The sequence below is a fragment of the Euprymna scolopes genome, chromosome 15 (assembly GCF_053919585.1).
Source record: "Euprymna scolopes isolate OS-2025 chromosome 15, ASM5391958v1, whole genome shotgun sequence".
In the NCBI taxonomy this organism is placed as follows: Eukaryota; Metazoa; Mollusca; class Cephalopoda; order Sepiida; family Sepiolidae; genus Euprymna; species Euprymna scolopes.
The window spans coordinates 45,295,689-45,311,056 of record NC_136496.1 but is presented as its reverse complement, the minus strand read 5'-3'; the positions used below and the strand labels follow the sequence as shown (position 1 = coordinate 45,311,056).

Here is a 15,368-nt window from a genome sequence, read left to right as displayed (position 1 = left end):
AAATATTTTAACTTATTTGTTTCAGGCTAACATAAAAGAGAACTTCTATTAAAAGAATAAAATATAACTATTTGAAACAGGGAATGGTGGTATAAAATTACAAATAGTTGACGCTTTTGGAAAGGAGAAAATATAAAAACTGTACAAGATAGTCATATGGCCTAGCAAGTAAATTTACTTTCACGATTATCATCAGTTTTATGTGTTTGAATAAAAAAAAAATTTACTTCCCTTGGTTTTAATTGGTAAATATCTTCAAAGTAAACTTATCAAATGCTTTTAGGTATTTTGAACATGTTGAGAGAGAGAGAGAGAGAGAGAGAGAGGTGTATTTCAAGATCTATTTTAGACAACTTAAGATATTAAGTGTTCTATCACTTATGACCTGACTAATAAATTCCATATAACAGAAACATGCATAGAATTCTGCACTGAAATTATAAAACCTTTAAAATATATACATGAAAATTTGATTGCCTCATGATTAAAGGCAGGGAAAATTAAAATAGGAGGAGCTTCTATCTTTCCTTCTGTTGCTAGCTTTTTTTTTTTTTTTTTACTTGTCAATTAGGATGAGAGGAGATATGAAGAAAAATGTGCAAAAAAAATTAAACGTAATACCAGACAACAAAGCAATCATGGTAAACAGTTTCTGCCAGGTCAGCAGTGAATGATAGGTTTGCTTTTTTAACCTAAATTGATGAAGGATTGGAATTTAGACTTCAGTAAAACTGTGTGTGTGTAAAAAATACATCGACTGAAACTCCAGACATGAGAAAAATAGGAAAATATGTAAATGAGGGAAAGAAAAAAAAAAGGTAAGAAAAAGAAATTTATATAGAATAGAGTTTACCTGGAAATAAAATATCTTAGGAACAGAGGAGAATTGAAAGACTGAAAATAAACTCAGGAGGCGGGGGAGGGGGATTAACGAGAGAAATAGAAACTGTACATTTATATTGCCAAGAGTGTATTATAATTTCAGCTCAGTTGTTATCTTGATAATCGGGTTAAAGATAATGTTGAGACCGAGCAGACAGGAAAAGGAGGAACTCCAGAGCTCAGTAGCTCAATTGATGCAGCATTGTTTGTGAGCATTCTTCATCTTTAAGCGAGACTTTGGACGGTAATGCTCTAACCATTGCAGCTGTTTTGCATTGATAGCACCTCTGCGCTTACTGAAAAAAAAAAAAAAAAAAAAAAATCACTTTCAAATAAGAAAAAAAAAAAGGTGAAGGATATTTTTCAGTACAAGAAGGTTATTACTTTCAATTGCTTTTAACCTGTTGGTTTATTTTAAAATTATGAAAAAGTTGAAATTTAAATGAATTTCCGAACCTGTGTTTGGAGAGCAAATAGGGGGAAAAAAACCCAAAAAACTTTTCTCCTAAACAAATCCAATCAGTTTTAATTAAAAATGTCAAACTTAAGAAAGACAACGAATGTGAGGGAAACTATGCTGAAATCAGCACAAATATTGACTTTGATGAATGAAGTCATTCAATTTCTCTACCTCTACCATGAACTGCTTTACAACAAAATTAACACTTTCAGAGAGAACTTTCACAATAGAGAAAATTAGCTTTTTCTTAAAAAAGATTGTAATACAAAGGCAGAGAACTCTCATAAATGAGAGGCTCTTGCAATTTAAGCAGAAATATGCCTTTACTGAATTAGAAAAGCAAAATTCCATTAAAATGTAAAAAACCTGTATATGTGAAAGGGGGCTGTGGCCCCAGGAAAGGATCATAAAGATGTGAATAACATTTAGGTAGAAAAAATATATTGTACAAGAAAGCAAACACAAGGAAAGATTGTTGGTATTTCTGACTATTCAGTTGACAATCTGTAGTCTCGCATTAAGTCACAATATTTCTCTATAATTCTGTAATATTTTTTAAGCCAGCATATCTTTCAGAGTTTTGATCCTTCTACTGTTTGTGTTCCAAGTATTTTATTTCTTCCATGAAGAAATCACATTGTCCTTCTTTGATTTTAAATCACAAATCCTGTATTTGAGAGAATACCTTGTGGAAGTGGGTAATGGTAGTCTTTTAGTACAGAGTACCTAACATTGATTTCTTTCGACTTCTTTTTGACATATATGGTAAGGGGTTGCCCATTGACTGAATTCAACTTTTGATAGGATGCTGGTTTTTTATAAGTCTTTTGAAGTTCTGATTGATTTTCTCCAAAGAAGTAAACGGTACATTTTTTTTCTTAAATATTGGTCGCATATTATCTTTGATTTAAAATCTGGCTGACAGTTTTGTGCATTATCTTTGACCAGCTAAGAAAACTTTGAGGAAATTTTCTTTTAATTCTGACTTGAGATTTTTTTTTTTTTTTTCTGTTAAAGTATACACTTTTTGACAAAATGATTTATAGGGAAATACCACAAATTGAATTGTTGTATCCAATCTGTCCCAAAAAGATTTTCTGCATTTCTTGACACCAACACTTAAATTTCTTTGTCATACTATTAAATGTAACAGTGGTTAATTAATCTTCAAAATTTATTTTCAACCCAGTTACTGTTCTGTCTGTTGTGCAAGACTTTAGCAGTAGGTTTATTTAATCTCCATGTACATGGACAAATTTATAATCATTAAGTCGTGAAACGCACTTAATGTTTATAAACACACAAGTGGCAGGTGAGTGCCGCATTTAATTCGGCACTAAATTTTAACTGCGGGGTAGTTGTTTTGGGTTTGTTTTTTTACCCAACTTTGCCTGGTTTTGTTTCCCCGTGTTGGGTAAAACCAGCTCCCTCTTTATTAGGGGAGTGTCCAAATGAAAGCAATTGTCTGATATGACGGTGAAAACTGACACTGACCAAACGTCCATTGCTTTCTGGATGCTCCTGGCCCGTATGCTGAGAACTGTTTAGTTTCACATCAGTTTCGCTTTTATATGAAAAAGCCGAATCAACACAAGAGGGGCTGAAATGGCAAGAATTGTGTAAAAGTCGATGTAAATAAATCTAGCCGCGACGTGTGTTCGCAAATCGTAGATATTATTATCCAGGAGGTATATAAACAGTTCTAAGTGATAGTACCCCCCCCCAGCCTTTGTTAAAAGAAAAAGAAAACAAAAAAGTGTATATTGTTCTATTAAACTTTTGTTATAATAATTTTTTTTTTCTTTTTTTTTAAATTTTTCATTTAGTAGTGAGCTTTGAAAGATTGTTGGTGAAAGAAATATAATGGCCAAAAGATAAGCGTTTCATTATTTCAAGTTGCCACTTTGAAAAATCACTCGCAAATACGACTGTTTCACTCGCAATGTACAGCCCTGAGGAAGTAAACTATGCTGAGTTAAGGTCGTAAAAATACCAAACATTATTTAAAAATATGTAAATTGATCAAGTTTTGCCTTTTTTTTACATTAGAAAAACATTTTTGTTTGAAAATAATTTCAACTTGCAATGAAAATACAATCAAAGTAATCATTTAAAAAATTTGGGATGTTAAAAACGTACATGTTTTTATTATCTTGGGTTTAATATTGTTTTGTTTATATGAAAATTTTTAAAACAGTAATGCAGAAATCTAAGGGGGGGGATGAAATATGGAAAAGCACCATTTGTAAAATGCTGATGTAAAAAAAACATGGTTAAAGTATGAAAAAAATATTTGTGCATTTTATTTAAATGAAAAATAAGTAAAACATTTTAAGCAGAACAATTTTATTCATTTGTAATGCAAACCAATTTTTAAAACTTTATTTTCGGTTTTATTTATTAATTTATATTTGTTTTGTTTAGGTTAAAAGTGTAGAAAAATAAAATGTATTAATCTATTTAAAAATAAAGAAAAAAGACGATGCCGTAAATTGTTGATTAAAAAAAAAAAAAAAAGCTTTCATGGCCTGCGCATGCGCATCATAAACCAAAACCAGATACATGGTTTCAGCAGTCAAGCAAAATGATTTTAATTATAATAGATCATCACCAGCACATATTTCCAAATATATTTATCTTTTTTATTTATTCTTGTGTGCTGTACGAGACATACTTTTGTCCTTTTCTCCTTGAATCTTTTTAATGGTAATCACTTGTTGGCTCACTTGTCATGCCAAGTTTGGCTTACTTTCTAATTTATTTAAAACTGTTGAATTTCAGATGCCAATCCTTGTATTTGAAATAGTTAGCACTCAGTTCAGCAAGTTTAAAATTGTTGCACTGTTTGTTGACTATTGATGCAAATGTTAAAGTCCTCATTTATGTTTTCTGGACCGAACAGTTCAGTTGAAAGTTGTCACGTTTTTCGAGATAAAATGTAATCCAGAAATTTGTGTTCTGTGGATCCTAGTTTTTGAAGCAATAAGCGGACCTTTTTAAAATCTTCCCAATCAATATTATACAGGTCCTCACACCTTCTAAAGTACGAGGCAAAAATCTTGTCTTCATCTGGGGCATAAATGAAATTATAGTTTCAGACTACATTTTGTGAAAATGCTATGTTACTTTCTGAGACTTTATTTTATTTTTTATTTGTCAAAATTTGCAAGCTATAAGTGTTTTCTCTTGTTTTCATCTGTTTTTATTGTTCCAGAACAGTTTTTGAAATTTTTCTCTCATTTTCTGTTGTTGTCTGCTTTGGTATTTGACTGTCTTTTATTTTTTTGTTCTGGGCTGTTGTTGCATTTTTCTTCATTTTTTTTGCTGCAGATTCATGTGAAATTTCCACAAAGTTAATTTTAAATCTTCCATTGTTTCTTACTTTTCTCTTAAGCAGAAGAAAAAAAAAAAATGTAGATAGATTTGAAAGTGTGAGGAAAAAACATTTAATGTCTCCCTCTAGATAGGGGGGGAAAAAAAAAAAAAAAAAAAAAAAAAATTAAAATCAGGTGCTTTTTAATTAAAAAAAAAAAAAATTAAATGCAGACTATTAACCTCATCTTTTCTTAGTTGTTTCATCTCAATAATGAATTCCAATTAAATAATATATATACTATTCGGTATGGACCCGACCATGGAAGATCAGATTATAAACAAGCACAAATTTATAAGACAAAAAATTCAACCTTGATTGCTCTTCAGGGCCCGGGGCACAGTGAACAGAGACGTTGAATCTCTACGGTTCAAGGTGAGAATTTTCTGAAGATAGCGGTTTCAATCCTACCCAAAGCCGGCGAAAGGTTTACTTGGCCAAAATGTAGTGAGACGACAACTATGGAAAGTAGTAATTGCAGTTAGGAGATTCGGAGTTCCTATCTCGTTGGCCAGAGGAATAGTTGGCCGAAACGTGAAACAGCTAAGAAAAGATGAGGTTAATAGTCCGCATTTAATAAATAAATAAAAAATAATAAATAAATAATACTCATCTCAATGAATTCCAATGAAATAATACAGGTTCTTTTTCAAGTCACTTATTAGCTCAATAAAAATCAACTTACGGATTTTCATTTTTTACCCGTTGAACAATCTTATCTTTTACTTTTTTTTTTGTTGGTGCAGCAAAATGAGTTGGTGGTTTCTAGAAAACAATCCTTTAGAATCTTTGCAACTTTCTGAGTTGCTTTGCGGTCCTTAACATTTAGACATCTGGTTCTCTCTGAATGATTCGATGCTAGTGTTTTTGAAACATTATCGGCTCGTTTGAATACTTTGTCGCAAGGTTATTTGAGGTGAATCCTTTGAATACCACGTTAGTCCGAATGCCTTGTGGAATACTGAGGTATTTTTAAATTCTACTTTTTAACATGTGTTTTCGAATCCTTATCACCAATTGTTGTGGGAACACTGGAGTATTTAAAAATTTGGTTTTCCCCTCATGACTTCTTAAAACCTTGTTGTCAGTTGTTGTGACCCCAGGAAAGGGTCATTAAGAAAGATGTGAACAGGTTTAGGCAGAAAGAATATATTATACAAAAAAGTAAATACAAAGAAAAACTGTCAGTATTTCTGACTGTTGACAGTCTAAGTTTTATGTTAGTATGCAATATTTCCCCACAAGAGTATTAGCTTCATGATTTATGTAATGATTAACAGAGTCCATTCAAGATTCACCACCATATTTGGTTTAATGACTGTTTTACATGCTAGTGGGCATTGGATGACTTTTAGAAACTGACCTTCAAACAAACCTATCTCTAGCCAGGTCTTTATTTATCCCTCTTTAGCTAAAATCCATTTATATCACTTCCTCTCAGGTTTTCATTAACCTTCACATGAGAATCGAACCTGCTACTTAACTGTTTCACATTCTAACTCAAATACCCTTATCAATTCTTCAAATGTGACCATACCATTAAAGCCTACTCTTCTGCACATATATTAATGCTGTACAGATTTAATTTTCCTCTTAGTTTATTCATCCTTCTCTCCATACAATACAATGACAATCTGTTTTTTTTTTTTGCATGGAGATATGCTTAAATTTTGTCATTGTAAATGTGCAAAATTAACAGCATCGTTCTGCTCTGCATATAAATTTGAGTGAAAAGTTTTGAAAAATGTGAAAAACATTTACTCATATTCCTATCCCAATAAATTTATAAATTGCTCGTATTCTTACTAAAATTTAATACTGCAAAATAAATTTTTCATTAATATCAAACATATTATTTGAACCATCATCAAAAGCCAACATTTTCGAAGAATTAAAAAAATTAGTACTAAATGGTGTAAAAGTCAGTAAGAGTTATATCCCATTGAAGTTTTAAAATAGAGTGTGCAGTGTCATGCACCTTTTAAATAAGATATGCTGTTGTGTCATACTCTCTGGCTTTTTTTCCCAGATTAACTTTTTTATAGCTGATAACTCTATAGGTCATACCGAACTCATTAGTTGTATTCTGTGTTCCATGCTTTTTAGATTTCTAGTTAAAGCTCAGTTTATCTTAAATTCTTCCTATAGGGACTGAACTCACCTTGAGGATAACATTCAGTCTTAAATATACTAGATTAAATTACAATTTCAGTTTGGAATACAATAGAAGAGATGAGAATAGAGCAAAATAGTCCTTTGTTTGTCCCTAAACCTCATTGCAAGAGTATTGATAAATTGCAAAGCACTGCCAACAACTAAACATATTTTACAAGTTATAACCTAATCAGAAAAAATCTTAATGATAACAGTTGAAATTATTAAAAGAATCTCTAGATTTTTTTTTTTACATTACATAAATCTAAGATTTCAGCAACAAAAGATTTGTATTCATATTTTTTTTTTTTCAGACTTATCCTCATCTTCATAATTGTTGTTTCGCTCCAAGAACAACAATGAGGATAAATTATGAAGTCCCATCTCAAAGGATTCGAAAAAGAAAAAAAAAATATATAAAGAGATTTATTATAGTTTGAAATAAAAATGAAAATTACATGATACATTTCTTTAGAAAGTGATTTCATCATGATGTCTTCTGTAAAATCAATTAAAAGTTGATTGCAAGATGAAAAACCAATTAAGACTACCAGAAACAAATATTCAATAACACATTTGCAAATCTATGGCTGAATATTTTCCGTTATTTTAATGACAAAATATTGGCACATATGATTGAGATAAAAACAGATTACCCACAATATCTGAACAGATATGAAAATCGGCCCAAATAAAATTAAAATTATTGCAAAAGACTGAAGAGTATGATGACAGCAACCAAGATAAAAAAAAAAAAAAAAAAAAAAAAAAAAAAAAAAAATCTGAAAAAATGTAAATAAGCTCAACTCAGAAAAAAATACTTTCGCCAATCTTCCAATATCCAATAAAGAGCAAAATATAGCTTCAAATATTTAGGAAAATTTAGAAGGCAAATCCATTTACATAATGAAACATTTTCTTTTGCTTTCTGGAACAATTTATACACATTTTTTCAACTTTCCCTCATTTGAGAGGTTTTCTTTTATCTACTCAATGTTCGTACAGATTTTTAAGGGTTTTCTCCAAACAAAATTTGATACATAAGAATGATATACTAAATCAAAAAAGACTTATTAATTGACAAAGTCACTTTTATTTAACTTTATTTCATAAAGTAGTTTTAAAGGAAGTTCTCGATAACACACAAAAAAAAAAACAAACAAAAAAACTCAACTATTTACAACTTAAGCTAACCATTACACTACTGTCTACCTTGTCAGTGATTTTGTATAATTTTCAGTTCTTGTTTAGTTTGAAGCTTTTCTTTTGAGTTTAGCTAGTTAGTTTTTTCCCCACAGGCTGACTTTCTGAAAGCATTTGACTTTGTTGACAGAGCCAAGTTACCAGAATTCTGCTTTCAGAGTAAGGTCAGGAAGTCAATGACATATCACTTTCCAGTCTCCATTTTTCCTTATTCAATTCTTCTACCTGCTCATGGTCCGTCTTTTTGAGTTTTCGTCTGTCTCTTCTGCTTTTCCAGGTACAATTCATACTTCTGTCTGGCCATACAGCATGAAAGACACTCTTCCTGCGACCTTGACCTGGTCACAGATGATCCTCTGTGCTACTAGAATCTCATCCTTCATATTCTCCACCTCTATTTCCTGGTTTACTGAGAATACTCTCAATACTGACCTAGCCATGAGAGTACCAGAACATTCCTCACAACTTAAAGCAGCTGGCTGTAACAAGGAACAGCAATGAAAATTGTGAACTGTTGGTCAAGCCTGTTATCAGTGAAGATATCAAAATTTTTATATTATATATATTGAAATTAACATTTTTTTTTTATTAACATTTATGATTAACTAAAATTAAAAACAAATTTCCTATTTTAAAATAAAGGCTTTTGATCTCATTTCAAAAAACACATCCACAAATTGTTGGGGGTTCATTGTTACAATTTATTTACTTTTGGTTTTGTGTATTAGTACAGCATAATCACGTTGACACACTGGTTCTTATCAGATCACCAAATTTAAGCAACGTTGAACCTGGTATGTGCTCTCCATTTATATTGCCATTGTTTCTAGTCCTCCTGAATGCACGCACTCCATTTGCCACCGATATTCAATAATGTTGACTCAGGAGAGTCGTGGTTGGAAATTGCGCACCTCACTGCCACAAAAATTTTGTGCGCAGGTACCCTTAAGGTGGATATTCATAGTCTGTCAAGACAGACCCTTTACCTTATGTATTAACAAGTTTGATTATTCTCTTACATTTTTAGTATTTAATTGACTGGTTTCCTTTTTTAATTGAGTAACTGATTATAATTGTTCAGGTATAGTATTCACGTATTATTACTTTACATTTTCAGTTAGTCAATTTGTTTCTTTTTCGTAAACCGTTTTATCAGTTTCCAGGATTAATGAGATGTAAAAGTAATTTGAATAACCACAAAGAATACTATACCTGAACCATAATTTCCACAAGGACTATTCCTTGTGGAAATTATGGTTCTCTTTTTTGTTTTTTTTATTTTTCTTAAACTTTTTCTTCTAGGGGATGGGACATCCAACCAGATGTCTGACATTTACCCCTATTTTAGTGAGTCCAACCAAGAGATCTTTTCAGGATTCTAGCCGTCCCTTTCAGTGCAATCGTTTGTATTTCACTTGCACTTGGTTCACCGGGTATGCTTGCTATGTACTTTTTAAAGTTCTTTTTCATAAGCCCAGTTGCTCCTATGATGACTGGTATAATTGAAACGTCTTTTAATTTCCAATTTCGTTTCATATCATACATAAGTCCTTGATACTTTATCTTTTCCCTCTAAACTCTGTTAAGCCCTGTATCATTGGGTACACTGACCTCTATTACGGTCGCTTTTTTGTTTGCTCTGTTCCAAATCACTATATCTGGTTTAACAGCTGCGTTTTCAAGATATGTAGCAGTAGGGATTATGTAGTCATAGTAAATAGTGTAGTTGTCATTCCCAACTGTTCGTTCGGGTATATGTTCCCAAGATTTTTTACTACACTGAATGTTGAGTTTCTTACATATCTTCCAATGAAGGTATTTGCAAACTCCGTTATGGCGATCTGTATAATAACCGTCTCCAAGTAGGACTTTGCAACCAGAAATCAGGTGGCCCACACTCTCAACCTCAGTGCTACAGAACCTGCATTTATTATTGTTGCTTAGACCACACATCTTTTTGAAGGCGTTTGTCATGAGGCCCTGGTCTTGTGCAGCCAATATCAACCTCTCTTGGTCGTAATGGAGGGATCCTCTTTTGAGCCAGTCCAGGGAACCATCCCTATCAATATATTCTTGGGATAGTTCAGTCGGTAGGTATTTTGCCCGTTTATGGTTGGTCCATTCTTCTGTTTTAACACTATGGAACTGGCTAGTGTATTTTTTCCGACTTTTCTGGGCTATGTCAGTGGCAGGCTTGTTTGGGTTCTCAGTATCATTTGTAAGGCAATCTTTTCCAAAATGAGTGGCAAGTTGTGTTATAGATGTTGTACTACTTGCTCGATTAGTATTCTTTGTGGTTATTCAAATTACCTTTACATCTCATTTTTAGTTTTTGAATTTATTTCCTTTTCATAAACTGCCTTGGTAATTTCTGATTTCTCTTGTGGAGAGAAGGTCTTTTTTATTGTTTTTACCTAAAACTGTTTCATTATTCGTTGGATTATTTTAGCATTCCCAAATTATCAAAAGTTCTTACTTTTTGTGTAGTTGATGCTAGTTGTCCCCCTTGCATAATTAGGCGCTTATGTAATTAGACAACTACATAAATGCCTAATATTTAATATTTAAAAAATATTTTGATAATATTTATTTCAGTAGTAAATTTCACTTCGGTTATAGCCATAAAGTATATAACATTTAGTAGTTTTGTAATATGAGGACGTAACTCGTATCAACAATACTGAAAATAATGATTTTGGAAATATATATTTTAATTTTCCGACACATTTTTACTTCACATAAATACGATTTTTACGGCCTTGTAAAGTATTTCTCATATTTTCAAGGTAATAAAATTGGCCGTTTCAAGACAAAACTCAAGGCCTTTTCAAATCTGTGCAAACCCCGCTATATTATTAACTTCAACAATTCAGACATTTTATAATGCATGTACCATATGAATATTAGTGTAAACTGACATTTTTTTTTTTTTTTTTTTTTTAAATCATTTGAGATAATCCTATAAGCAGTACTTTCAAAAAGAAAAAAAAAATCACCTTTTAGGCTTTACCATTTAGAAAATATTGTTCACAGTAAACTTCTAATAAACTTTGTACAACTTACTTTCTGATCAGCTCTACAGCATCTTCATATTTCATGCCACACTCAGTCAATGCCAATGCTACAAGTACAGGAGCCCTGGAAAAAGTAAAAACAAAATGAAAAACCAATTAGAAGAAATTGACACAATATTTAAATCCATGAGATGAGGTGGAGAAATTGCCTGATTTTTTAAACACTGGAGGAAAAAAAAAAAAAAAAAAAAAAAAAAAAAAAAATCAAATACTATTTTCATACTTCTACAATAAAAATGAAAATTATACAGTTAGTCTTTATTTGTACTTTTAATAAAAAAAAAAAGGTTTTATTTCATCTGAAATTTTATAAATGTTTATGAAATTATGAATTTTTCTTTTTAATTTAAAAAATAAGTTTATTTTAATTTATATATGTTCATGAAAGTATAAAAAAGAGATTATTTAAATCCAAATAAAATTTTAAACAAACGTAATCAAGAAATACATAATATTCGCAAAATAGCTTAAGATTTTAAAAAGTGTTTCCAATAATTTTTTTTAATTAAAATAAGGCTGGAAAAAATCTTTTGAATGTATATTAAATAATAATAATAATAAGCTGCGTGTGCATGGTCCCCCTCTGGTGCTCCATGTGAGATGACGCCACAAAAAATAGTGAAGAAATGATGAATGTGAGAAATGTGAAGGGCCAACGTTGCCTTCACATTTTCGCCAAATTTCAGAAAAATCTAATGGCTGGGGACAAAAGTTATGGGGTAAAAAGTGTCATTTTTTGCCATTTTGGAGCATTTGTGAACTCTTTTGAGCTCCTGAGAACACCCAGTCCCAGTTTAAAATGGACAAACGATGCAGTTTCACGCCTTAAGACATGTATATTTGAATTCAGCACCATGGAAAACTACTATATAGACATACATATCAAGTTTTTGAGTAATATGAAAAAATGAACTACAAAAAGGCGTGTTTTTTAGCCCTAAAAGTCCTAAAGGGAGGCGAACCAGAATTTTGCCAGGGTCACCTATACTGAATTTATATTAAGAACAATGCCCTCCACATTTGGCCAAGTTTAATGAATGGGGCAAAAAGTGTAATTTTTGGCCATTTTTTTTATTTTTTTTTAACCTCTTTTGAGCCCCTGGAGATGTAAATGGATAACGGTGCAGTTTCAGGCCATAACACATGTATATTTAAGTTTACCACCATGAAAAACCATTATATAGTCAGACATATCAAGTTTTTGTTGAGAAATATGAAAAAAGAGCCACAAAAAGGAATTTTTTTAGCACTGAAAGTCCCCAGGGACGCGAGTCATAATTTTGCCAGGGTCACCCATATTGGATTTATATTAAGAACAATGGGCTCCAAATTTTGGTCAAGTTTCAAAAAAATCTAATGGATGGATCAAAAATTATGGGGCAAAATGTGTCATTTTTTACCTCTTTTGAGCCCGAAAGTACAGATGCCACTGAAAGCATAGGTCCTTCTCCGAACCAAAACAAAAACAGTAGGAAAACAAACGAAAAAAAGAAAAAAAAGTACATGCATGCATATAGGTGTGAGAGAAAAGTGGAGGAATTGATTTACCATGTTACTGATTCCGATAGCGCTAAACTGAAAGTTAGGAAGTATGTATGTTTACTATAACCCGATATGGAATGGAGTCGGACATTTTTCCTTCACTCAAAAACTATCTAATTGGTTATTTTTCTGCATTTATAAGTTTTGCATATTTTTATTTTGTTTTCATACTTATAAAATAGAATTTACTGAGTGTTCCATGGATGGAAAATTCTCAGAAAGAAATTCCATTCATGAAAATCCATCCAACGAAGAAGTGGAAGTTCTTTGCAATTGTGATAAAAAGGTGTTCTTGCAATTTCTTATGAGGAAGTAGAGATTGAAGCTCAGTCAAGCACCTTCCAAAGAAACCTCTTAATTTACCAAGTATTTTAATTAGAAACTTGTCTTTAAATTAACCGAAGTCAGAGTGTATTTATTCTGCTTCCTTGTACAAGTTTAGTGTTATGTGCAAAATTGTATCTTTAGTCTACTTATTTCTGCTAATTGCGGTCATGAAATGCATCATTTAAATTCCCCAACATACTAATTAGAAACTATGTTGCCTGTCATCAATACAGAAAATTAGGATATATTGGGCAGGAGATTGTTTTTATTAACATGCATAATTCATGCATGGGGGAAAAAAAAAAGACATGCAAAATCTAATCAGCTTCCTATACTAAAGTGGAAACAACACTCAGAAACTTTTCAAACCTAGTAAATAAAAAATAATCAAATTATCTTTTTCAAAATATAGCAGAATAGATCCTAATTATTACAAATCTTAGTTTATAAGATGTTTGATAAATGTATTTTCATTGTAAAAATAGAAATGTATGAAGTTAATTTTAAAGAAATATGTCCATTTTAAAAAATATAGTCAATTAAGAAATACATTTGTTTATCCTGTGATTAGTTTGGTTAGTGTTGGCTAGAAAGCATGTTTAAAAGTTAAATCTTAAATGAATTTGGTAGAAATTAATTGAATTAAATATAAAGGCACTATTTGATATACAAACCTCCCAAGTCCAGCAACACAATGTACAGCAACACAGCAGCCAGGATCATCTCTGAAACGAGCCTTTAGCAGATTTAACCAGTCATCAATAACATCCATTGGAGGATGACTCCCATCATCAAATTTCCAGTCCTTGAAAAATTAAATCGGTGTAAGTAGACTTTAGTTTAATGTAGGATGTATAGGTTATTTAAAAACAATTATTTTGTCATTTGGAAGAATGTAAGCATTTGCTTTTTAGAAAACTATAGGTTTGCGATGAGAAATTGTATTAATATATATAAGAAATAGCATAATAATAATAATAGCATAACGACAGTGAAATTGGGCAAAAATAAACAGTTTGTAAAATCTTCTGGTAACAATAATCATACAACTTTTACACACTGCATGATCGATCAAGGCTTTTGCAGGGAAAAAATATTACCACCAGAATTGTATAAATTTTATTTTTGTATGTAAAATCATGAACTCAGATTACAAAAACTGATTGCACACAAGTTTGTCAAGAGAAAGACAAAACAGATTATTGCTAAAAAGAAATATTTTAATCAAACAAAAATCTGATGCTACTTCTCAGTGATTTCTACACTGAAGTGAAGTCACTGAAGGGTTTTGAACTTAAATAGATTAATTTTGATGGTATCTTTCCGGAATTTTAACACAATTTGACTAAGACATTGGGAAATTATTTAAAAATGCAAAATTCAATTCTTTATTTATGAAAAATAATGCCTTAAATGTTGCTCATTTTCAGCTCCGCATAATTTGTGTTCTTTCGAAAACATTATTCATGACAGATTCCAAAATCTCGATTGTCATTTAACTTCCTTTTTTTTTTTTTCGTTCCTGATGTTTTGCTTCAATTCAGACTCTTTCTTTAAGATATCCCACAAGAAAAGGTTGCGACCAGTCAAGTCTGAAAATGCCGTTGATAAGCTCTTTGAGTCAAAACAATTGACCCTTGATTTTGGTAAAATAACTTTGTAACTTGCATACATTGTTCAATGCTATGCTTATCCATAATTAATTTCGAAAATATTATCTGTAAAATATAAAAAAAAAATCATTTTCAACCCTTCAGTGACTTTTTGGACACCCTGTAACTTTAAAAGTGATACTATTTATCAGATACTTTTGGAAAGAAAAGCTATACATTTACTTCGAAGGATACATTTTAGGGTTTCACTAAAAACAATGTAAAAAAGGATTCTTTCAAAATACCTAGTTATTAATGACTGTGATGGAAAAGAATTGTAAAAATATAATTGCAACAATTATGAATAACTTAAATACTGGTTATAGTCAGCTAACATACTTCCTAACTTCTGGCTTGGCTGCTATGACAAGACAAATCAGTTCCTTCGCATTTTTTCTCATGTCTATATCTCCCCTGTGCATGTACTTCAAAAAAAAAAAAAAAAAATTTTTTTTTTTTTTTTTTATTATTATTTTATTTGGTTTTCCCGGTCATTCTTTTTCGTATATAAAAATCATTGATAAGTTATTTTGATCTTATTTTAATTAAGAATTATTGAAATTAGTTTTTTTTTTTTAAAGGAATGATTGAAAACAATAAAATCTTTTCAAACTATTTTAGGAATATTACCAGGGCTCTACGGACAAACTTATCTTTAGTTGACCTTTGACAACTAAATATTTTTGTTTACTAGTCAAATA

At 31.0% G+C, this 15,368-nt stretch overlaps 1 protein-coding gene across 5 annotated transcripts in view; it reads right to left on the bottom strand.

Moving 5' to 3' along the window:
• Positions 1-819: 819 nt before the first annotated feature.
• Positions 820-15,368, bottom strand: part of LOC145293805 (protein tyrosine phosphatase type IVA 2-like) — a 156,429-nt gene continuing 141,880 nt past the window's right edge. For all 5 annotated transcript variants that reach the window (XM_080140384.1, XM_080140383.1, XM_080140381.1 and 2 more), the window contains 3 exons: positions 13,690-13,820; positions 11,136-11,210; positions 820-1,178 (listed from right to left, as the gene is read on the bottom strand). In XM_080140384.1, the coding sequence (XP_079996510.1) occupies positions 1,070-1,178; positions 11,136-11,210; positions 13,690-13,820 (315 nt within the window). In that variant the 3' untranslated portion in view covers positions 820-1,069. The remainder of the gene's footprint in view (positions 1,179-11,135; positions 11,211-13,689; positions 13,821-15,368) is intronic.